The sequence below is a fragment of the Thermobia domestica genome, chromosome 10 (assembly GCF_964235325.1).
Source record: "Thermobia domestica chromosome 10, izTheDome1.hap1.1, whole genome shotgun sequence".
Lineage (NCBI taxonomy): Eukaryota > Metazoa > Arthropoda > Insecta > Zygentoma > Lepismatidae > Thermobia > Thermobia domestica.
Window position 1 is genome coordinate 95962626 of NC_137463.1, and position 26336 is coordinate 95988961.

Genomic DNA, 26336 nt, shown 5'->3' on the forward strand with positions numbered 1-26336 from the left:
GGAATATCCTCGAACAGAGAACTCCTTCGTGGCTATACGGTTACAGTACGTGTCTTCCTCGTGGGAGATCCAAGTTCAATTCTCGGTAGGACTCATGTAGTTTGGATCCCACGTTAAGCTGTAGGCCCACGTTTCATATAGTTTCGGCTGAACGGAATGATAACTCTAATTATCTAACCAAACCCACCCTTGGTAGAGGACCAGCGATGTTTTGCCAGTGTAACTTACAGATTTATCCTGGTGTAGTTCCACATAATTGATGTCATTGCCATTCAATACAGGTATGTCATCAGTGTAAACTAGGGATATGACATGATCTTCGCAGTCAATAAGCAGTATTGAGTTTGACCTTACGAATCTTTAGCTTTCCTCTGTGGTAAAAGCTAGTAACAATCACAAAAAATTTCGAGAAACTTTCTTTGCATCGAAGAATCCATTGTTCGAACAAATTTTTAGTGGTCGGTGCGCTCGTACAGCCTTCTGCTCTGCGATATGCAGTGGTGTTAACATATGAATGCTGGTCTTGCGGGCAGTTTGTGAGCTCAATTTGTGATCAATTACGCTATTCACTGTTGATTGGGACACATGATTATTTTCGACTATAACATGCTATGATAATGGATTGTCACAGGCTGCCACTATGGTCTTGAGAGTTTCTTTGATGGCCTCTTTGAATGCGATTTCATTGGTGATGTGGGTTGTGGAGGCTATTGTGCATAGCCTTTATTTACAACACTAACAGTGACTCGTCCTATAACGACGGACCTTTCCCAAAAGCAAAATTTTCCATCTCCATTTTGCCCACTACCACACCTCCATTTTGTTACCCAACAGCTGAGAGACTGATACATATGAGTTTACAATTTTGTTGCTGTGTGAAACCTAGCTTGACAGATGTCGCTGTCTGCAAATTGTTCGGATGGAAACAGATCGGCCTCCGTACTTGTTCAGGCAACATATAAATGTTTGTCCGAGGCGTAGATAAATCAAATACTGTAATTTCGTCACTTTCAATGTCAACAAAAGTGAAAATTTTCAAAAGTTAAATTTTCGGTTCCGACCACCACGACTATTAGGTAAATAAAACATAGGCCAGTGTACGTTTCATATTTATTTTCATGTACTACTTACGTTTCCAGCCTTACTTTTTAAGGTTAGTTCTTCGGAAATATTTTTTCTTAAGTTTAATATTTATAGTTCATCGGAAAACATAACCTTTGTAAATTCCATGTATAAAACATTTCCAAACAATGCGGAACTACCTATCAACTGTATCTCACGCTCGCTGTAGATTTTCTAGTAGCTTGGCGATAGGCGTTGCAGTAGCCCGGCTAATTGTTAAGCACCGGCTCATTTTCCACACGTACTTGATAGCTCTTGAAATCTAGAACCCTGAGTAGAAGGCCTATACGGATTAGAGCACACTGGGTTGGCTTAGTCATGGGTTCGCTCAATATCCTGCTGGAAGATGGGGTCCCGCAAAATGTTTAAATAAGTTGAAGAATAGGTTTGACGACGTACGATTCATACTCCTTTAAATAAATAGGACCTATTGCACCCATACCAGAATGTCAGGTGTGGATTCTGTGTGGTGAATATGAATAGATGCTGGATTTTCGAATTTATCTGTGTGTCTACAGACATGCACACCGCATTCACTGCATTTAAGACAGAAACGACTCCCAGCCCTATTGCTAAATACCTCGCCCTTTTTCGTCTTGTAACTGGCATGGAATTATTGCAACAAAAAGACGTTCTCGGTGATGAACAAGGTCAGGGGTAATCATGCGAGAGGAAATTAAGTGCGTAGATCTGCCTCCAAGAAACGAATAGTGTTCGTGCATTCACGTGGGAGACCATTGTGGCTCTGCACCTCCGGTCGCCATCCTGTCGGTTAGGGTGGTCCGAACCATCCTCCTAACAAGTGCTCCCTGATGAGTTGCAGACACCGAGGAAACTGGAGCTATACCGCTGTGGAAACTCTCCTCTGCCTCTCATTGATCATAGACATGTCCTAGCCACACAATTGGCAATTCAGTATCTCACCTCACACAGCCACCCTATAAGGCCAAGTGACTTAACAGCAGAATACAAGTGATGTTCCTGCATTGCAAACACAGACGGTGATCTGTGTGCGACGGATTTACACTCACAACTACATTCGTCGCGTTGTCCGACGACCTTCAAACTACTAGCAACCTTCTACACACACTTCGTGGCACGACACCTCCGGTGCTTGGGATCCCTGGTTTTATCCCAACTCGCGCCGTGTGGACTTTGTGGTGGACAAACACCGTGCTAGTGGGTTTTCTCGGGGCTCTGCCGTTTCCTCCCACTTTCTTCATTCCACGATGTCATTCATTTCTCATAATCACTGTCTCCTTTAGCCTAACCGGCATAACCGTGGGACGTAAAACTTAAAGATTTCATTTATTTTCTGTGTCACGAATTTTATTCGGATCAGTCAATTGATACGGAGTGTTCGTAAAAATGTGGCTCGAGTTTGCAACCAAAATGAGTTTTCTCCAATTATGAATAACGTCCGACTGAATGAACCGATAAATTTCTGTAGGTTATTCTCACTTATTTTATGTCAGCAAAAATTGCTCATGCTTCCATCATAAATACACTATTTTGAGTATGAAAGTACATATAATTTAGTCAGTGAATTGATTTAATGCACAATAAAACAGCAGAAAAAATGGAGAAACGGATCCTACAGTCAGATTTCGTAATAAATTCGCGGTTTCGGTCATTTTTACGGGTTTACCACAAACAAGAGTATTCTGTGTTTTTTTATTCATTTCTATCAGGGTTAGGTAGGCATTAATCTCTAAATTCAGCGGTGAATAAAGAACGCACTTCTCTGTTCAAAGCAAACACACAATAATAATAACCCTCTTGCACCATCAAAGAATTCAGATTATCCATCTAATTCTAATGTAATGCAACATTAAAGCTGATCTGTCAAGTTTATCCTTTACTTTGAGAAAGATCTTCATAGAATTGGATTCTCAATGGTTAAACTTTATTCCAAAACATGAAACTTAATTAATATACACAGCGTACCTTAAAATCCAGGCTACTTCTTTTTTCTCCGTTTCACCATCTTCTTCAGAATCCTCTATCAGCTCACAAGAGTAAAGAAGAGCATATTCAGAATAGTCTGTTTCTACCACACCGAACGGGATATCCGTTTTGTCTATTAAAAAATGAAGTTAAAATACATAATTAAAAAATTTAGTTTACTCAAAGGAAAATACAATAATATTTGGTTAGCGAAATGGAAACACCTTATGAAAATATAAACTACCTCACTAAAAAGACGTGGGACCACCATTAGCTTGCAGAACGGCTCTGATTCGATATGGAATGGAAGCAAATAAGTCATGAAATATTTCCAGAGGAATATTCTACCATTCCTCATTTAGTCCCGTCAACAATGATGGAAGAAGATACCTCCGAATCTGAACTCTAGAAAACTGAACACAGATGTTGAGGTTTGAGGGTTGGGGGGGAGGCAGAGGAGATTATTTCATCCCGATATTCATGGAACCACGTCTCACAGATCCAGCAACGTGAATCGGTGCATTGCAATTCATTGTTCGAAAACAACATCGAAAACAAATAAAGGAAGAGTATGGTTTCGGCAGAGTAAATGAATTGTGAAATGACAACTTAGTCCGTCAAGTGGCAGGTCAAGCATAATATAAGAGTGTTTCAAAACAACACCGACAACGTTTGGGAGGTGATTCCTGACACCAAGATAAGAAAAAGTATAGACCAACCTGGGTGTACAAATGCTTCCTTTCGGAGTTATAGGCTGCCGAAAACATGAAAAAATGAACTTTAAAGGGCCATAGCTCAAAAACTATCGGACTTACTACCGAAGTCGGGTCAAGACCACTTACGAACTAATATGTGCGCTATCCAGAAATACGTGTTTAGAAACCTAAGGTACTCACGAAATAATTTTTATAGAGAGAGTTTGGCTACGGGCATGCAATTTAAAGTACTCTTCAACTGCCTCTATAAAAATTGTTGCGGAAGTACCGCAGGATACTGAAACTTGGATATTTGGATAGGGCACATGTTAGTTCGTAAGTTTGGAGCTATAGACCCTTAAAATTCATTTTTTTCATGTTTTCGGTAGCCTATAACTCCGAAAGGAAGCATTTGTGCACCCAGGATGGTGTAAACTTTTTGTCTTATCTTGGTGTCAGGAATCACCTCTCAAACGTTGTCGTTGTTGTTCTGAAACATCCTGTACAAGTGGAATGTGTTATGTAGGTTCTGCAGTTATCTGTCATCAAGTGATTTTATATATAAAAACAACACTAAATTCGTATTATTAATTATGAATGGCTTTATCCTATATATAAAATTCTCACTTTGAAAACAGCCTACTACACATCACATAGAACTTTCTGACATTTAAAATCATTAAGAATTTATATCTAAAATTTTACTACACACATACACACGTAGAAAGAGAGACAGATTATTAACCATACGGTAATGTTAATATTATTCTATTTGACTCTTCTAACACAACTTTCTTATCGTAATCCATTTTCAAGGCAGTTCCGTAAATCAATATGTTAATAAAAAATATAAAACAGTCTTATTTTAACAGGTGGTATATACTCTTTTACGAAATGTATTTATTATATAAGAATCCCTATTAAATTCTCTTTTAATTTGAATAAACCTAACCAAGATATTGAGTTTGATTTTGATGTGGGAGATGGTTTTATGCGCCTTCACAGAGCAGATTATTATATGAAATTTGAAGTTGTAGGAACTCAAACGAGGAACATTTGGCACAAATGACACAATAAACCTTACAGATAATGTCTTTCCATTCATTTCCTCACAAATAGAAATTCGAAAGTATAGTGTTGTTATAGATAAGATTGAACTACCAGGAATAACTTCAACAATAATTGGATTTTAAATTGATTATAAAGAGATTATGTGGAAAGAATTTAGAATTACGTTTACAAATGCTAATAATATTAATGACGTTTCATGTAAGTAATCAAAGATAAAAGCAGGTTTTTATATATGAAAATCACTTGAGGGTAAAGTTGACTGCAGAACTTACATACCCTACTGATAAAGTTGTCTTGTCTTGTCTTTTTCACTATGATCAGTGTTGATTTGTGCATCAGGTTTTTTCACTCATTTATGCTTCTAATGTTTATTATTAAATATTTCGTAATTTACTGTATTACACTATCTATTTTATTGGTTAAGTTTTTCTGAAGCTATATACAGTGAACTATTTTTTACTATTTTGTAGTAATCTGAATATTTCAAAGTTAGCTTTGTCTGTTTTTTAAATATATATTTTATGGTTGTTTGTAACTTCCTGGGTCATATAGCTTCTTGAATGTTAATAAGTGATTTGTATTTAACAATATACATATGTCGTGTTGTCTTAATAGTTGTTATATATATATATATATATATATATATAGTTTCTTCATTCTTATTCTGATAAAGTTATTTTTAATTCATATGTTATCAACGTCTATTTAATTTTTCATCCTCTATTTTATCTATAAACACCTATAAAAGTGTATTTATGCTGCGGATATAAATTCATGTCAATAGTATCAATTGTATCAAAGTCAATTATATCAAATTGTAGAAAAAGTATCTATAGTTACAGTACAAACTGCAACCAAGATGACACGAACATAAATTCAAAATTGCAATATCAAATTGGAATATTCAACACTTGAATCGTTACATAAAAGGAACTTGAGACTGATGGCATATGGTTTTACTTAAAAGGTATAGTATTAAAATTTATATCAAAATGCAAAAGATCTAAAATAAAAATGTTTTACTAGAACATGTGTATTAAATGTGAGTAAAAAAACTTTGTGGTTGGTCATCTTCCCAGAATTCCTCCTTTTCATTCCCTGCTGTTTAAGGAAATATCTTCAAAATCCATGATATGCAGATAAACGTTTTTGGATTCTATAAAATAGTATTTTCATCATAACAAAATTAATATGGCTGCATAAAACGCTCCTCGGGTGATAAGAAATTTTGCAAATGTATTATAAACCAATCCTTGTAACACAGAGCATACAACTTTTAGTGCGACCTTCACAAGATGGCAAAATCTCGTTTAATTTGAGGTCGGCTAAGTACTGCTTATACAATATCTAGTGTCAATATAGTAATTCTATGGTCGAGACCTGAGCCGTAGCTAGAGATTTCGGCGGCCGGGACGAAGTAGAATTCGGCACTCCCTACACTCACCTTAAGCTTTTTTTTTTTTTTTTTTTTTTTTTTTTTTTTTTTTTTGCATATAAGAGAAGCAGTTTTTGTTGTTATGCTACGCAGAATTTTTATCCAACTGCTGTAAAGACCATTGCAACAGCCAAAAGCGATAATTGTGTATTCTTCTACAAATAAGAGCTGTTTTCAAGAGGCTTATTTTGGAATTTTGTTAAACTTAACAAGACTACCTTTGGTTGTACACAAATCCACTTAAAGAATAGTTATGGAAATTTGCAACTATTTACATTTCTTAGGGCCTACTATCGATAAGAAATGAAATTTTAAAACATTAGAAACTGTGCGCTTTTAAAATGTTCAAACTATGTAACAGCATTAATTTCCTGTAAAAATTGTAAATTTCTGTAATTTTATTCTGTTATGTGACCACAAAATTAGCATACGGTAAAAATATTTTGTGAAATGTAACGGAAATTCAGAAGGAGTTTTCTTTGCGAATTTCTCAAAGCCTTCATTTCCCCGTCGTGATTAATCTAATTGAGTAGAAAAGCTTGATTATCTAAGCAAATTGATCATCAAAACGCCGAATACGTATTTCAGACTGACCGTTTCTAATTTTGAAAACGCTCCTGCGTAGACTGTAAGTCATTACTCGGCACTATTTGTATCATACCGTCTTTAACAAATGATATATAATAACTTTTAAAGTGAAAACTTGTTGTGACTGTTATTGAAACGTTTGGGTTGTGAGCGAAACGAGCAAGAAAATTTTTAACAAATCTATTTCTTTGCAAACTGGCAACAACATTGATTTAATAGGGCGCCAATACGTTTTCGGGACGATACGTCATTTACTTATTTCCAACACATTTTCTTTCTTCTTGCTCGTTCGGCGCCCTCTTGCAATCAGCGCCTGGGCGACCCCTTCCCTAGCTACGGCTCTGGCCGAAACGTACTAAAATAAAGAATTAAAAATTTCAATTTTGCAATGCATTAACTTAACCAATAAGTAGACAGCCGCTGGAACGGAGAATATAACCGGGAAATTTGGTAATCGGACTGTATTCTGGATATTTGTTAAGTAGAATCTATTTAATTCTTCTCATATTAGTAACATGGTTTATTATCTGTACTAATAGTTACTTTCTCGTTTTAATTAATATCTCTTTATTTTACCGTAGGATTATGCAATCTACACACTAAACTTTTGCTTGACAGATGATTATACATTTCTTATACCTCTAGATAAAAAATAAATTAAATAAAACAAAATAAAATAAACTTCCTACTTACTCGGAAACTGATACACAAAGGACGCTCTATCCATGTCATTTTTTATTCCCTCACCAACTACAGTTTGTTCTTCACCATCCTTTGTGAGACCTGTTTTTTCAATACGTAAATTCCCGTCATCTTGCAGACCATAAGTAATGTTAATACATTCGAGTTTGTCAGTTTCTTCGTCAGGACACAAGCGTTGTATTTCGTACCATGTACCAAGAAACTGTTAAGACAGAAATGCTCGATTCAGTAATTAGTTAGTATATACAATATAACTATCAGATTTTGTTTTGTTAATGTTTATAAGATAAATTGATATAAAGTAGCATCGAATGTTAGTCTGCCCTTTTCTGCTATATGACTATGAATAAATAAATTCGGTAAGAGAGTTTATAAATTTCAATGTGTTGCAAAATTTTTAGAGCAATATGTTACCTCGAAGGAGTAAGAAAAACAATGTTAGATTCTGTGTACAGATATTGACTAGTCCCTCTCCTCTTTCATTTCTTTCGCCTAAACTATATTTTCCTACGACACCGCCTTCCTGTTTTTCTCCCACAACTGCATTGAAATCTCCCATTACAATCACACTTGCAACCCTCTTCTCCTTATCTATAATTTCTTCTATTTTCTCATAATTCTTCTCTACTTCTTCAATTATATGCAAAGTTGTCGGTGCATATGTCTGTATCACTACTACTAGATCTCTTTTTCTCCTTTAAGTCTTAACATCATAACTCTATCATCAACACATTCTACTCTACTTTCACTACCTTCTCTTTTAACGCTTACCAAGAATTATTCGTACATCTTTTATGACCACCTTTTTCATTACCTGAGTAAAACATTCTATATCTTTCGCTGTTCAACCCCATTACCTTCCCATCTAACTTCACACACTCCTACCAAATCTAGATTGTTTCATCTCAATTCTTCTTTAAGATTTTCTAATTTCCCTCCCTGTAACATGGTACGTACGTTCCATGTCCCTATCCTAAATCTTTTGCTCTTGCATGTTTTTTTTTTTTCTTTCTCTATCTTCCCCACATTGTTACTTTCTCGTCCAATAGTCCTTCCCAAGCCATCCCCTCCCGGAGATCCAGGGGGACATTTACCTCCGGAGCTATATTTTGACCTGCGAAAGACCATTGTACATATGCTCTCTTTCTGCTATCAAAAAACTAGGCAAAATAGAGTGGTGGTTTCCAGTTACCTTCCACTCTGCAGTATCTCAGCTGTTATAGTCACTCTGACTATGCCTGGGACCAATGTCCAAATTGCCGTACCAATCACTATGATTTCCGCCAACTAGGCTACTGGAGAACTGCTGCCTTCTCCCAGAACATTCTTATCTGGCTACTCCATGTAGACTAATTCGGCAGCGGTGGCCCTTGTGGTAGTGAAGTACCACCGCCATAGGTCCAAATTTCACTGCAGCACGCAAACCTCCCCACCCGACACACATAAATGTCTTCGTAAATGTGGTGTTTATCGGGGAGAAAAGTCACAAAAACAATAAATAAATAAATAAATAAATAAAAATAGCAAAAATCTTCCTTCCCAAAAAAAAAAAAAAAAAAAAAAACACTTTTCTGCATCTCTGACTTCATGTGAATACTTATAGATTCTATTGAGAGGCAGGCTATTCGTTAAGGGAGGTTTCATTGTATTATTTGTAAGAACTATGTAATTTCTTAAGGTTTCTTTATTTTATATAGCTGTAGTGACACCAGTGTGCCTGCTATATGACATTTAGGCTAAACATGTATGCTTTCGTTTATAAGACGAACATAAAATTTATGAATATGTGTAATAATTTAAAATCTTCATTTAAATTACTTAATTTTATCTCAAGCCTTTTAAAATCTTTTTTCATTTGTAATCATGTCTACAGAACATGGTTTTAGTCAGTGTGTGAATTAGGTTATTGATATGAGGGAGGAGGGGATAAAATAAAACCCAACAGGACATAGAAGTTTGAAGGTGCAATAATTCAAAATGAGACAATGATACTCTCTCCCAAAACACAAACAAATATAATTATCTGACAACAGTAACACACAAGAAATTTATGAAATCAATCAATTTAGCAACAACAACGAGATATCCACATATTGCCTGAAATATTCACATCTAACTTTTCCGAAAGATTTGTAATATGGATTGAAAGTATCTTACATTGTAGGTGTTCATCGTAAGACATTTGCAAATCCATTCATAACATCGTTATACGTAGTTTGTATAACATTATCATTCTAATTCGCCTTAGAAGACAAACTGAAGGATATGAGAATACAATTTGCAACTGACAACTATTGGTACAATAAAATAGTTACTGACAGGGACAAGAGGGGAAAAGAATATGTATATTGTGGTAGCTATGGGTATAAAATTAAAATAAGCCAAAATTAAACACTTTACAACTTTTATCTCCAAATACAGATACATTACATAAAAGTACAAAAGGAGTGGAAATTAACAAAATACTCCAACTTTCCACTAAACATGGTTTGTGGGGGAAAACAAATATTCCCGGTAGGGATGCTTTGGTTAGTTTCTTTGGAAGGATAAACATGTGATTGAGGGGGAATATCTCCCTGTCCTCACGATAATTCACACCTCGGATTTACTTAAATTATATTTGCCACTTGTAAATTTCATATAATACATTTTCAAACAGAAAAACGTAAAAGAAAAAGTAATCTTATTCAGCGAGTATGGGTCTAAAATTTAATTTTACTAAAATAAAATCATTATTAAACATTTGCTCTTTGTATGTCTTGTATTTATAGAAAATACCAAGTTACGTTGTTAGAGGCTGTATTTCTTTATTTACAAGCATTCTCATATTTCTTTATGTCTGCAACGTAAGAACATTAATATAATCACGTACTTCAATTGAGTTTAACATTCCGTAGCAACGTATTTTAAAAATTCTTTTTTAATCTTTTAAATTATCTGAAAAAATCTAACATTTCCTTCACATGCACTTCAGGAAATGGGATTTGTCTATTGTTGTTCGAAAATGCATTGTACAGATTACTCCATTTGTTTTAAAAGGCAATGGTTGATATAGTAACACATTACTTTAGTTTTTGCATACGTATAATGCAGGTATAGTATATAAATTAGAAGTAGATTACTTTAATATGAGGTAGATATGAACTAACATATTCAAATTTCAGCTTGTGTAAACTGTGAACTGCTAGTAAAGTACAATTTATTTCTAGTAATTTTTACTCTTTAATAGAACATTTTCCTTTTGTTTCCCATCAGACCCGACCCGGTTAATTTTGATATTGTCAAATCAATATAGTAGACAACAATTTGTTAATGTAAAGTCTTCGTACCATTGGGCGAAATCCACTATCAAAATTCAGAGCCTTGTGCTAAGGAAATTAAAAAAAAAAAAAAATCTCTTGCGAGCCACTTGTGGTATCACGTGGATTTGATCAACGGAGGCTAAGACGGTATTTTCCGAGTTCCCATGGCTATTAGTCGTACCAAACGTCTCTACATTGCACAATAGGTGTTATTCGAATCTTGGAACCTGGTTTTTATTTGAAAAGCCGGCTTGTAAAGTTTCCTTGTTTATGAATAGTTGCCTCCGCTTTTTGGCCTTAGGTTAAAATTATCCTCATAGTTTTGTATTAACAATATATCCCTCTCATGTTTCTCCAAAAACGCAGCCATAAAATATTCCTATAAAATGCAAGTTCTTCACATGGGGAAAATAGGTTTTGGAATATATTTGAATCCCCTTTCCCCTTTAGACAGTATTCAATGAAAGTTTAATAACAAAAAACAAAATATCTATTTTAGGGAGAAATTTTGAACTCTTGTGTTCCCTTAGGATGCACCCTTGAATCAAAGTGAAATCATATGAACCCAGTCTAAGATAGGTATTAACTATCTTCCAAGATTCATTTCAAACGGTTCAGCCATTTTTCTGTGATGTTATACATAGAAAAGGACTACATCGATTTCAATGTGTCAAAAAGTATTTTTCTTCCTACTTTCTGAAACATAAACTCTGAAAAACGCTGTGGAAAAGCGTTTCCTTACTTTTAATAAGCAGTTTATATACTTAGCTTGATCAGGTGAGCCGACACACATGAAAGATGTAAACAAATGCTTGGTTGTGATTGGCCAAAACTGAAAAACGTGAGCAATCTTGTGAAAATTTAAAAATATATAAAGAGAGGTTTTTCTGTTCGGGCCACTAAGTAGAATTTAAGAAAAATGAGTAGGGTGTTGGGTTCGTGTTCCGGGTGCCTCAATTTGTCATGTGCCCCACCGTTGAAGTCTCCGTTCTTCGAAATAAGATGGTTTATGACTCGATGAAGACTGATCCCTAATAAGACCTAAGAATGAAGACGGTAATAGAAATCCTAAGGATAAGGCATAAGGCCTTAGCACCAAAATCAATTTAAGTAAATTACATTCCTGTTTTCTTTATTGACCTATAGCTTGAATGAATTATTATAAGTAACCTGACACATAAACAAACTAATGAAACCGATATCCATAACCAGTCCTACATGAAATTTATGATTGTTTATCCTTACATAATGAGAAGAAAGAAAGAAAGAAAGAAAGAAAGAGAGAGAGAGAGAGAGAGGTGAGCTCTTATAATTATATACAATACAAAACTGGTTAATTTACAACCTTACATTTGAAAATACTTAGTTACTTGACATTGGATAATAAACATACGATTAACGTTGATCAGCTGATACTTTATGACTAATGATGTTCCCAAGATTATGAATTTAAGATTTATATAGTTTGATGGGATCTGAATTTAAATACTTACGATTTAGGTTGCGTAAAAAAAATAAGTGGAATAATCTAGAATCCGTGGATAAGGTGAAATAAGTTGAAATAAGTCGAAATAAGACGAAATAAGTGGAAAATAAGTCGAAATAAGTCATGACTTCGATTTAAGATTTAGTGAGAAATTTTTGAAAGAAAAATTGAATGACCTAAGAAAACTAAGTAAGCCTATGCCTGGATTCTAATCATTTCTAATCATAACTGAGATTAGGAGATAACTACACAAGATATTGATATCTACATAAATAACAAGAATACACCATATATACATATTATCAATGCGAGTAGTATTGTTATTTAACCATGCATAACATATACACACACATATTGGCGAATATAGAAAAATATCAAGACACAAATTTATATAGATAAATCATAAATATAGGCATGCATACATACACAGAATACAATTAATACTCAAATATTCATATTAAATGCAAAGACGTCTTTTAAGAGATTCTCAGACAAATGTGTCTATTCTTCATGGTTTTTCTTATGTTGCAACAGGAGCATATGCATCTAGCCGTAGGGTGTCGTCATTAGTGGGATCTATGCGCATGGACTTCCGATCGCTCTTTTGTTTAGAGGTTCCGAATGATACATTAAATGCGGCTTTGCTTAGCCTACTTTATAGTTATTAGCCCATACGTATTCTTCATGACAGAATATATCTGTTCCGTTTCATTGACGGATTCCGTATCTCTAACACAAAATGATTGATCATGAGATCATTTATGAGATAATCACTAATTAACCTTTGAGTTCTCTACGTAAAATACTTTTATTGAGACATGACAGCTGATCGTTCATTAAACTCCTATTAGCATATTGAAACAAATTGATTAAGTTACCAACTCCTAGGTGAATAACTTTACAAACATAGTTACTTTATACAATTTTTAAACAACACTAATCGCACTTCTAGTATATATCCAGCTTTGTTTCTAATTATCTTACATCCAAAGAGTGCTTGTCAATAGCGTAGATGACGCAATTTCACTTCATGCAAGTTTAAATATTGTAAATTAAATACTTAGATTGCCTTCTCTTATCAAAAATTTGCAATTCGAACTACTAAAAATCTACATGTCATTTTGTTTACATTTAGTTTCTCTTTATCCACTTATCCACAATTATGAATCATAATTGACAAGAGGAAAAATTATGGGAATTAATCTGTCTTTAATGAGAAGGATGTGGTCACTAATATCACATAATATATAGAAATAAAATTACTAAAGTGTCTCTATAGTTCACTGTAAGCCTATTTTAAGGTAAACATTCGAATATTTGTTAGCTAAAGTTAGAACTACACCACCTATTCTCAGTGCGATAAAATTACGTTTTGAAATATGAACTATTTCCAGCTTTAATTTTTGTAGAGAACGTCTTGCTTCTTTATTTAATGCTGAGAATCGGCCTCTAAACGTCAAAAAATAATTTAGGTGGGTCCTACCTTTCGTTGTTGCCACTGCGCTGACCACACATACACAGAGGTCCTTACGTTTCCTTGTTTCGTGCCTGGGCGACGAATGTCCTGGGTCCTGAGTTCTCTCCTCGGACTTCTCCTGCGCCTTCCTCCTAAACTGCCATGGGTGACGCGCTTTGGTCTGTTCATCCCCATCGAAACAGGGCTTCCGTCGATCCATCTCTTCAACAATGCACTTTTCTGCACTAGCACTTTCAATTATCACACTGCACCAACATCACTGCTGCAAGTTCGGGTGTAGTGTTACGCGGATTGATTTTATTTTGTTTTGAAGTGTTTTAAAGGACTGTTCATTATAATTGCTAACTAATGGTGTATGATTAAGATTAGTTTAAGTGCTTTCCGGAAGGATGCAATTTACTTTTAAGTTTGTTTTTCTGACTACTAATCTTCGTTAAGCCTGTCCGTTGTCTGGAGTGTTTGCAGATATATGTTTATGCGTGAAAATGTCTCACCCACACAAAATGTATGTGAATCCTTCAAGGTATTTTGAACTTTTGCGTTCCGGATTAAGAAAATTTACGTATAAATGTCTATGCCTTAGTGTTGCCAAAAAATCATGCACTGGGTTGTTTTCTAAGTTAGCTATTCATCGTTGTAGTTGCTGTGTTTTGTATATTTTTTTAGTGTAGTATATGAAATTTTCGTGTATGACCGAATTTTTGTAACGCACTTGTTCCCGGTATCCAACTAACTACTACTAACTTGGAATTTGAATTCTCAACTCGCCGATCTTTTAGGACACGCCTCTAACTGCGTTTTTGATTTCCTTCTTTTTCTCTCATTCGTCAGATTATTTTGCGTCCTCATTCTATTTTATTCGTATCCGCCCATTTACGGTACTCTAGCGTCGTCTCTCCAAAGTACGTGAGTTCTTTAAATTTCGCAAGTTGTGTCTAAAATTTTTATGGAAGTTCATTTGGAGACTTCTTGTCTGGTTCGTGCTCTTGGACCAACTTACAAACCTGTGCAAAATTTTTATCAAGGTTCTACATAGAGGCATCCTGACGGAGATGTGAGTTTCACAAATTCATAGAGATTAATTTGTACTACGATTCTATTCAGTTTAAGCAGGCTTTGCTATTTTACTCGTCTTTCACAGAAAGATGTTAAAAGATCTCATGTTTCTTTCCTTGGGTTCATGAACGACCCTCTGGTATGTGTGATCTCGTGTAGCTTCAGACGTTCAGCGCGTATTGTTACTGGGACAAAAGAAGAGTAGTTTAAATGTCCTTCCGCAATGATAGGTATACAGAATAAGCAGAAAACATCTTACTCTTGGATAGGGAAAGAAAATAAAGAATGCTATTTCAGTTTCCTTTGCTTTTTAAACACACAAAATTTAAAATGATATTCGCTAAAGTTGTTTTAATCATATGCATAATTGAATTAAAAGAATTTATTTAAAATTAAATATAAATGAATATGAGGCAACTATCACCTAATCTCTCATTGGTCAAATGCCTGTCTGTGGTATTTAAAGGGAACTTGTAAAAACTTTTCCCCTTTAAATTTGGTTTTCTTAACAGTTTTCCAATGACTAATGCCTGTATTTACTCAAAGTTGAAACATAACATTCTTTCTTCCTTGCTAGTATGCAATTGAGATACTTGTAATTAAGAAGTTTTAAGTTTTACGTCCCACGGTTATGCCTGCTAGACTAAAGGAGACGGTGATGATGAGAAATGAATGAAATGGTGGAATGAAGAAAGTGGGAGGAAACGGGAGAACCCCGAGGAAACACACACACACACGGTGTTTGTCCATCACTTTACTTTTGAAAAAGGTTCATCTTTCAAAGAAATGAACAAAACAGATAAGGAAGCCATACAATCCAAACAACAGGAAATTAACTACATATAGGTCTACGAGTAATCAGCAGCAGCCTTAAAACTTTTTTTTTTACCTTATAATACAGACACACATTTATTTCAAGTATGGTATGTCGTTTTGTTTCAGTTGTTTATGGAGAAAAAAAAAACAATTTAAAAAATTTTGTCGTTTGTGCATGTGCTTTTGTTCAGTTCGTGATTGAGATAAAGACAAGGAGTTCTTAAACCTTAAACTCGGATTAATAAATTTCAGGGAATAGGCACAAATATAAAATCATTAGTGCAAAAGCCAGGATGGGCGAAAACAAAGTAACGGGATTAAACGTTCCAACTAACGAACGCGTGAGACAGTATACTTTTGGGATAAATTTTGAACCATCTCTATCCCCTTAGGATACGCACTTAAATCAAAGTACCATAACAAAACAGTGTCCTATTTTATTCTTATATTTTTATTAATTTCCTTTAAAAAATATTGTTTGACCAATGAATTAATTGCAGTAAGTTATGGGAGTTATAAATACCATTATGTTCGGCGGAGCCTCTCATGTATGCAGTGGCGGCTCGTGGAATAAAAGGAAATGTGAGCCAAGCCTCAAGATAAATACTTTATAGTTATTATTATTATTATTATTATTATTATTATTATTATTATTATTATTATTATTATTATTATTATTATTATTATTATTGTTGTTGTTGTTGTTATTATTATTATTATTATTATTATTATTATTATTATTATTATTATTATTATTATTATTATTATTATTATTATTTGATTATTAAGTGAATTGCTTAAAAATCGAAATTGCAGTCAGAAAAATTTATCATACTAAGACATTAAGTATAATCATAGGGCGACAACGTAACATAAAATATTTTCTGTAATAAATGGTACTCACCTAATTATCTGTACATATGCTCTGCTCTTCTATGCTTAAGGCTGAAGAATTGTTAATATGAACAACGCTACACTCGTGTTTCTTTTTTTTTTTTTCAGATAGGTGTTTCAAATCAAAATATCTCGCTTTTGTCCACACCGTTTCATTACCAAACAACAAACAGTAAAAACAAAATAATCGGTTCACAAGCGGTCAACCGATTGCACTTATCATATCAATTGCACGAAAAGTTTCTAACTTTTGTTCCATCTTGCTGCGTAACTGAAATTTTGGATCGATGTGGACCTAGTTCTTTCAGCTGGAGTTTATCATTTAAACAAAACGTTGAAAATGGCTCTTCTAACAACACACTTACTATATTAATTTTTGAACAACTACACAAAAACAGAGGGGGGAAATAGCACAAACGACACTATGTGCACATTTAAACTCAGGGATGGACACGCGGTTGAAGTAAGAGAGCAAGGTCAAGGGACAAAACAAGTGAAGTGCGGAATCAACAACCTCCACAGACAAAGCGAATTTTGGCAACAAGCAAGTTTCAAACCTTTTCGTTCGAAAGGGGTCGGGTGCAATCGTGTGATGAGGGCCTACGATTCTTGGCCCATGGCACCTACATTCAAGCTGGGTTTTCACGTTGTTCGCCACACCAGTCAGTGCAAGACGATACTAAGTTTACACTGAAACAGCTTAGGCCCTTTTCTCATTTATTTTGTACTTACCGCGTGAAAAGCGTGCCCATAAGTGTAAGTAGTACAATGAAAAACTGATTTGAAGGAGTCAGAACTACTGTTTTTTTTTTTTTTTTTTGGTTCAGAGGGAAATTATATAAATAATATTAGCACGATAACTTAAGATATATACATTTTTCTATGTTAATACAAAAACGTTGGGAGGGCCGTTCCCATCGGGTCCTTTATGACGGACCGCCTATGTATATATCGTATGTATGTTGGAGAGGGGCCTTCGGCCATAAACTGCCTATGATCGGTAGATGCCTAAATTCGCCACTATAATATCTAAATAACTGACATTGAGGATTTGTATTAGCTTTTAGTTTTAGCTATGAGCAAAGCTTTAGGGCTATATCTGACATAAGTAGTGAAAAAATATTATATTTGCTGTAATCTATTACGTAACTAATCTTGTGAGAGTATGAATTTTTTGACAAATTTACATTATTAGAAGTGTTGCCATCCATTTTCGACGTTTTTACACTTATTCTCGGTGTATTTCAATACATAAAGACCATGACAGGTAGTTGACAGGCTGATGTCGTATAATGGTTCCCATAGACCAACTAAAAAGTCACAACAATGTCGCAAAAAGCATTCACCAGTTTTTGGCACATAATATGGAACTAATCACCGACACCACGGTATACTACAAATACCAGCCAAGTTCAGTACTTCAAAATGATAAATATAAACTCTACTAGGATGGAGAAATCTGAACAGATGTAACAGCATTTTCAAACAGACCCGACACCACTTTATCCATAAAACTGCCCAAGAAGTAATCCTCATAGATGTAGCAGTACAATTGACTCATAACATAGGTACAACATTCAGTACGAAAATAAGTAAATATAAAGACCTGGTTGACGAAATCGTAAAGTTATGGAAATGTCAGAAAGTTACAGTAAGACCAATCATTATTTCAACTACAGCAATTGCCCTAGAAGCACTGTAACACAATTTGAAAAGATAAACGTAAAACATCTAAAAAAAATCTACAAAAATCAGTAGTGTAAGAATATTACAATGAGAGGGTGGGTGGGACATATCTTTGTGCATACCATATGAAAGGTCCTAACTAAGCCTATTTCCAGCATCTTAAAATATTGTCTTTCTGAAACATACTTTCTTCAAATGAAAAAACTGCTATCTCAAGAAATTGTTATTTAAAGATTTCAGGTTGAAAATTGACTGCATATAAGAGCTCAAAGTTTCCAGCCCACTTATTTAAGAAATAGTTTTAGTTTGTGGAAATATGCCGAAATTTATTTTCAGTATCTACAAATACGTTAATTCCCTGGATATTAATTTCCTAGAATGTTAATGTTAATCACTTTGATCTACATAAAATGAATTGCAGCTCTTAAAGCATTTAAAATAAATTAGTGGCTTTGTAAAGATGAAAGCAAGACATTTTGAACAGTGTGTCACATGACCTACAGTATATTGCCATTTAAAATTCTAAAGTAAAATATAGAGAAGTTCACCACTAGGAAGCTGTGAAACTGTAAGCCTGAATTTAAGTTTAGTAGGCATATTATTATGAAAATGTATAGCATGAACAATTGACATATCAAAAATGTTTCATTATCTACTTGATGTAACCTGCTAATCATATGATTTGATAAATATTCACTAATAATTATAATGTTAGTGAATATTATAATATTCACTTATAATTCACTTATAATAATTATTATTAGTGATAGATATTTACTAATAATATTCACTGTGATATTATTTTTAAATATTTAACTGCTAATTATTAACTTCATGTTCTCATCTGTTACACTATATACTACAAGTTTCAGTTTACTGCTTCAGACACGAAGACGCTTGTATTTGTACATAATTAAAAAAAAAAAAAAAAACATTGGAAAATTTCATTTTTAAGTAATAATGTGACGAGGAGCACTTCTTATCTTTCGTTTTTAGGAAGTACACTTCAATGGGAATAAAGTAAAAAGAAATATTTTTCTATTAACTACTTTATTAAAAGATGCACTTGGCTCTCTCAAAATTGCTTAGGACAGTCTATTTTATGTATTTTATCCTTGAAACTATATTATATTTTAGATACAAGAATTCTCGACTGTCTACCAAAGCTGATGGAATATGAGAACACAATAAAACACTCAAGTTCCAATTGCGTATTGCTAACGTGACTATCAAGATAAATTGTCCTTTAACAAGCAATGTACAGAACAAGGCACGATCAGATCCGACTCAAACTTCGCCCAGGGAACACATAATAGAAAAGAAAAAAAATGCCAAATTGGAGCTGCCCCCAGCCAGAAACACCGGAGATAAGCTCCGCAACATAACGCACCAAGCGACAATATGATATAAGGTAAACGTCGCAAGATACCATTTTATGTCGAAAACGGAAAGGATGGGCAACACCAGGATATCAAGATATTTAATATGCTATAACACTGACTTGATGGCCATCTTGAAAGCCGCGATCTTGGATATAGCGTAAGGTATTGAAATGAGAAGCGGGGTGTATGATGTATCAATGTAAGGTAAAATGCGAAAGGAAAACCAATGATGTAACCGCGAAAAACTTATGTGTAATGGTATGGATGGGACGAAATGTGAAAGACTGCAACAACTCATGGAATTCATCGAGTCAATGCAGAATGCTGCCTTTCCTTGATATTGTGAATATTTGAGACCGTCGCGAAACAGTGAGGCAAACCGCGCAAAGGAAAAGAAACATTCGTAAAGAAATGTAAGCTAGAGATTGCTGGTCTTTCTCATATGTACATACTTTGTTTCAGATACTGTTGTTTAAACAAACGTGTGCCGAAATGTCCTTTGTTTACACGAAATAGCAAGAAAATTGAACAAGAAACGTAGGAAATGGTATCCAGAAGTGGGCTTCAATCACAGGTAGATCGTGCTTTTGATCACCAATCCAAGATGATATCTCCTACACTCCGGAGCGAGTTGCCGAATTGCTGTTCCATAAGAGATAGTCCTTTGTAGTTTATGTAGTCTCCAAACGAGTGCTCGTATCGCGGGTTGCAATTGTGGTTTTCACTGTTCCAAACGGAATCCCAATATCCTCGAAAGGCATAATCTGTCAAGGCGGATGCACTTCCATGCACAGACACTGTTGCAGTTACTTGTCGCGTACCATTTATCGGGGGTATTGCCTTATTATTCTGTCCTTCGAATACACGTTTGTTTTGGCCGCGTCTTCCACACTTCATCCCATCCATACCATTACACATAAGTTTTTCGCGGTTACATCATTGGTTTTTCTTTTGCATTTTACCTTACATTGATACATCATACACCCCGCTTCTCATTTCAATACCTTACGCTATATCCAAGATCGCGGCTTTCAAGATGGCCACCAAGTCAATGTTATAGCATATCAAATATCTTGATATCCTGGTGCTGCCCATCCTTTCCGTTTTCAACATAAAATGGTATCTTGCGACGTTTACGTTATATCATATTGTTGCGTGGTGCGTTATGTTGCGGAGCATATCTCCGGTGGTTCTGGATGGGGGCAGTTCCAATTTGGTATTTTTTCTTCTTTTCTATTATGTGTTCTCTGAGCGAAGTTTGAGTCGGATCTGTTCTTGCCTTGTTCTTTATATTGCTTGTAAGATTGCAAAATAAATAAATAAATAATAAAAATAATATTTATGATTGCATTTCGTGCTCTTAATTGGAAATAACAAGTAACTGTAATAAACAATATTTCTTTTCAGTTGATTCACTCCAATTAGCAATGACACATAACTAAAGTCAAAGACTATTTCACATTTCCAAAGAAAGGCTTCCAAAGGTAAACAACCAAGATTGTAAGTCCTCAAAACTTCAAAAGCCTCTGGATAATGCGGGACGCTGGACACATCCAGATGAGGTGTGGTACCGGAAAAGCTGGAGGAAGTACCGAATCAACAACGAGCAAACTTTTCATTTCTAGAGAGATAATTCTGAAGTTAAGCAATCAAGATTTGTAAGCACAAAAGACTTCAAAAGCTTCTGGAACATTATAGACACTGGGCACACCCAGGTGCGGGGTGGTACCGGGGCAGGGGAGAAGAATGCCCCGGACCACCACCAACGAACAAACTTTAAATTTCTAGAGAGATAATTCTGAAGTTAAGTAACCACATCACATAAGCATTAAAGACTTCAGAAGCTTCTGGAACATGCTGGACACCGGACATACCCAGGTGAGGAGTGGTACTGGGGAAGAGAGTCGGATGTCCCCGACTACCACCAACAAATAAACTACATTTCTAGATAAATAATTCCAAAGTTAAGTAACCACGTCATTATAAGCACTAAAGGCTTCAAAAGCTTCTGGAAGATGCTAGGCACCGGACATACCCAGGTGAGGAGTGATACCATGGGAAGGGAGGAAGATGCTCCAGACAACTAACAATGAACGAACTTTATATTTCCCAAGAAATAATTTTGAAGTTCAGCAACAATGAAGTCCTTAGAACATCCGAATATAAACAGGGGGGAAGTTGATTCCGAAGAGAAGAGGAGAAAGTACCAGACCTGTAACATTTGTAGATAGTGTATATATGTAGCATATATAAATAGTGTATATATGTAACATATGTAAATAGTGTATATATGCAACATGTAAATAGTGTATATAAGTAGCATTGCAAATATGTGAACTAATTGTAAATATATGTAATATACTTGAATGTAAATAAATTTGTAAATATGTACATATAAATATTGAGTTATATGTATTGAAATTATTTGTAAATAAAAACTAGTTCTAAACACTGAGAAGGTGCCCCGTCTACCGGTGACGACAATAACTGAAACCTGTACTATATACAGGTATCAGTGGTTCTCAACCTAATTCCCATCACGATCCCCATGTTATCACATCCCCTTGCCAGCGACCGCCTTATAATTTCTGGTTTGTAATAATATTGTGTGGGATTTTTTAAAATACCTATTGTAGAGATCTCTCCATATCCATCTATTTTTATAATAGTAGAATTCATTTCTTGTATATAGTGGATATAGTAATTTCCTTAAAAGCGAATGGATTAAAACCGACAAGTCCTTGCAACTGGTTTTCTGTAACGAAGACTTGGTCAAGTTCTGGATGAAGAGGAAACAAGAATATCTTGGCCTGATATCCGCTGCTTTAGAAATAATGGGCCTTACGCAGAATCTTCTGACGCGTGATTAGTGCCATACTAAAGAGTTCGACTAACATCTGTTTCCTGCAGTAGTCAGGCCTTTAGTATGACGCTAATAATACGTCAAAACGACTTTGCATAAGGTGGAATAAGTCCATTTGCTACATTGTACCTGTTTGAAGGTGATTTTTCTTCAATGGTAAGCATTAAAACAAAGACAAGAAGTCGCTTAACAGTTGAAAATGACTTGATAATGTGCATCACGAAGATTGAACCGGACATTGCCGCACTAGTGAAGTAACACCATGCTCAGGCATCTCATTAGCTTTCAATTTTAATTGTATTTTCTGGTATCTGTATTTTCTGGTATTTCAATATGTAGTTCTCATTAGTTTCATATCGTACCCCTTTCCTTTGAACTGATTTTTAAACTACTCTGCACCTGATGAAAATGTTTAGTAGAGTTATTTTTGTTGTTCTTAACAGTATGTATAAAAATAAAAATATGCATATCAGAACAAAATTCAAAATAATATTTAAAAATATTTTCCGGTATTAGATTCCAATTATATTTATCTCTTCCTCTTATCTTCGCAACCCCAAGGTTGAAAAACCCTTCTATATATAATATAGGGTGGTCACTTGCACTTATTTCAACCCTACATTAATAATACTTAATAATATTTACAGTTAAGTGTCCAAAACATCCGTATGTGCGCCTCTATTATTCCTTTACACCTTAATATGATCCATGTCCTTCTACTCATCCACTTTAGCAGCTGCAACGTGTTGGAAGACTTCAGTCACACTTGTTCGAAGAGCATCACTGTCTACGTACCGCTTCTTCTAGACGTGTGATTTGATGATACCCCACAAGGCATTGTCTGGTGCTGTGAGGTCCGAACTTCGAGGTGGCCAAGGATATGAGGTTAGTGAATTTGAGAACCCAAGTCCTATCCACCAGCCAGGAAACAGTGCGCTTAGGCGTTCACGAACAGCAAGTGCGAAGTGGGCAGGAGCTTCATCGTATTGGTAGACAACCATGTTGTTGACGCCCAGATTCTGCAGCTGTGGAAGAAGCCAGTCTTTCAACATATGCAGTTAAGTATCCTGGGTTACGGAACTCTCAAAGAATTATGGACTAAAGATGTTTTGTTCAGTCATTCCCATCCAAAGCATGCCATGCGAGAGTATTGTTCTCAACTTCTTCATAAAAATATGGATTCTCCTTTGCTCATATGAAGACGTTCCTATCCCGTGAACTCCTATACATTGCACATTTATCAGAGAAAAAAACGCATTTCCGAACAGGAATGGTGGGGAAGACCTCCAACAAGATACTGCATGCTTCCTGCCGGCGGTTTAAGTCATCGTCAGTTAGTTCATTATGGAGTTGCATTGTACTCTCTTCAATTCCAAGTTCTGCAGAACGCTTTCTGGTCGACTTACTGGCTGGATGTATCACTGACGCACTAACTTTTGTACACGTTTCCTTTGGGATTGAGGGACGACTAGAACGAGGGGCATCCTAACCATTTCCCAGTCGAAAAGCTTTCTTCTCCCATGTGATCAAAGTCTGAAGATTTAGTGGTTCTTTACCAAAACGTTCAGGAAATCTACCCGCGTCCTGTAGCATGTTTTCGTTGTTATGCTTCCGTTCATGGATCCATCACTTGTCACTAAAGTGAATTCACGGGACACCAAGTCACTAGCATCTGTCAATATTTGTCAGCAAAAACAGAAAGGCAAGACTATGGACTGGTCGATGCAAAGACGCTATTCTCCTCCCTCTCCGGGCAGTCACGTGGAAATTAACGTAAGGAGCACTATTGTCATATTAATGATCAGGATGGGAGGATGAAATCTTAAATATCATAAAATCTTACATCGTTACACGCATTTAGTTCGAGTGTAAAGGGACTTTCTGGCCACCTTATAGAAAAGAGTAAAGTGATTCACTCATCAACGCCCAGATCAAACTAGAAATATATGACAACTATAGCTAGAAACGCAGTGTGTATAGTTTTAACACCAAAGCAAAAAGCTTCTTATTAGGGGGGAAAAAAAACAAGAACGAATGTATTTCAACCTTTCCGGAAACGTCTCTCCTAAAAAGTGAAAGCGAACAATTCTATAATGTTCTAATTTCCAACTTTATATTCATAAAAATGCCGAATGTAAGATTTACAGGAGAGATATATGAGAAGGTTATAGGTGTGAAATTTAGTATATAATCCTTTGGTTAAACATGACTGAACACGAGTTTCGGCATTTTCGAAAAGTGTACTTCTAGACGTAAAACAGGAAAGATGGAATTTTTTTATAATATTCTAATTTCCGATATTAGGTCCTCAAATGCTCAATACATTTATTTGTTTAAGTTGGTAGGTGTGAAATTCCGTACGCTATATAAACTCTCTATTAAAAATAATAGGAGAACACGTCTTTTAGTGTTTTCGAAAATTCTGCAGGAAAGGGAACAATTCGTTTTAGATTTATATTTCCGATTTTATATTCATAAAATGGCGAATGTAAAAGTTTGCTTAAGTTGTAGACGTGAAAATTAGTATATAAACTCTTCATTTAAAATAAACGAACAGTGTTAGAGCAATTTTGAAAATTCTTCACTGTAACATTGTACCTCCATTTCATGTTCCTACCTTAATTACTGTGGATTTGCCTTTTTCTATACAGCTATTTTCCCCACATTATTGTTCTCTCGTCTAGAAAGCTGGGAACAGAAACTCTTACCTGTATGTTAGAATTATTGGCCCTGGCTGTTGAGGCATTTACTCCACTGCGACACAAGGCGGTGAATGGCTGTCTCGTAGAATTCCCCGGTCTGCGTTCCAGACCAGTTCCGAACGTATTGCTGGACATCGTCGTCTGAGGTGAATCGTTTGCCCCTCAGAGCCTTTTTAAGCGGACCAAAAATAGCGTAATCGTAGGGAAAGAGGTCTGGACTGTATGGAGTGTGACCGAGAATCTCCCACTTGAATTTCTTCATGACTATCCTGACTGTGTTGGAAGTATGAGGTCCGGCATTGTTATGGAACAAAATGACCCCACGGATGAGCTTGCCTGGTCGTTTTGATTTGATCGCTTGGCGAATGTTGGTCAACGTTTGCGTGTAACGCTGGGCATTCACTGTTGTCCCGTGCTGCAGGAAGTCTATTTGAAGCAGGCCGTCTTGCTCAAAGAAGAACGTGAGCATAACATTTCCTGCACTTGTGTGGATGACCTTGGATTATTTTTTGTGTGTGTGTGAGTGGTGATGACCGTGGATGCCTCCACTGGAGACTTTGTCGTTTCTATTCTGGTTCGAAATGATGATACTAAGACTCATCTCCAGCCATCACTCGTGCCAGGAACTCACTCCCTTCCCTGGCATAGCACTGCAGATGATCAAGACAGTGAGCCATTCGACATGCTTCCTGTTGTGGTTAAAAACTGTGGGGCACCCACTGCGCACATACTTTGGGCAGTCCAGTCTTTCCATCATGATGGCGTGCACACTTCCGACGCTCAAGTTGACCTCGGTGGCTACGGCTTTTACTGTAATACTGCGGTCCTGGGTAACAGGTGCATCAATCAGCTGGACGATGTCATCGGTAATGCGGTGTGGTGTTCCAGACCTTGCATTTTCGGCTAACGACACCTGTCCTTCCCTGAAGCGTTTGTGCCACTCCTTGACCCTTGCAAGGGACACACAGTGTTCACCGTATACTTGTGACATTCTTCGATGAATATTCGTCCCCTCTACTCCTTCCGCTGTCAGAAAACGAACAACACCTGTTTGCTCTTCATTTGACGCCTCCATTTCACTGTTGCAGTGCTCACAATACGACTGACCGCGC

General features: G+C 35.7%; 1 protein-coding gene across 2 annotated transcripts in view; it reads right to left on the reverse strand.

Moving 5' to 3' along the window:
• LOC145662580 (apolipoprotein D-like) overlaps positions 1-26336 on the reverse strand; it is a 65349-nt gene that overhangs the window by 1305 nt on the left and 37708 nt on the right. For both annotated transcript variants that reach the window (XM_081728286.1, XM_081728285.1), the window contains exons 2-3: positions 7552-7762; positions 3070-3202 (exon numbers count right to left, since the gene is read on the reverse strand). In XM_081728286.1, the coding sequence (XP_081584412.1) occupies positions 3070-3202; positions 7552-7762 (344 nt within the window). The remainder of the gene's footprint in view (positions 1-3069; positions 3203-7551; positions 7763-26336) is intronic.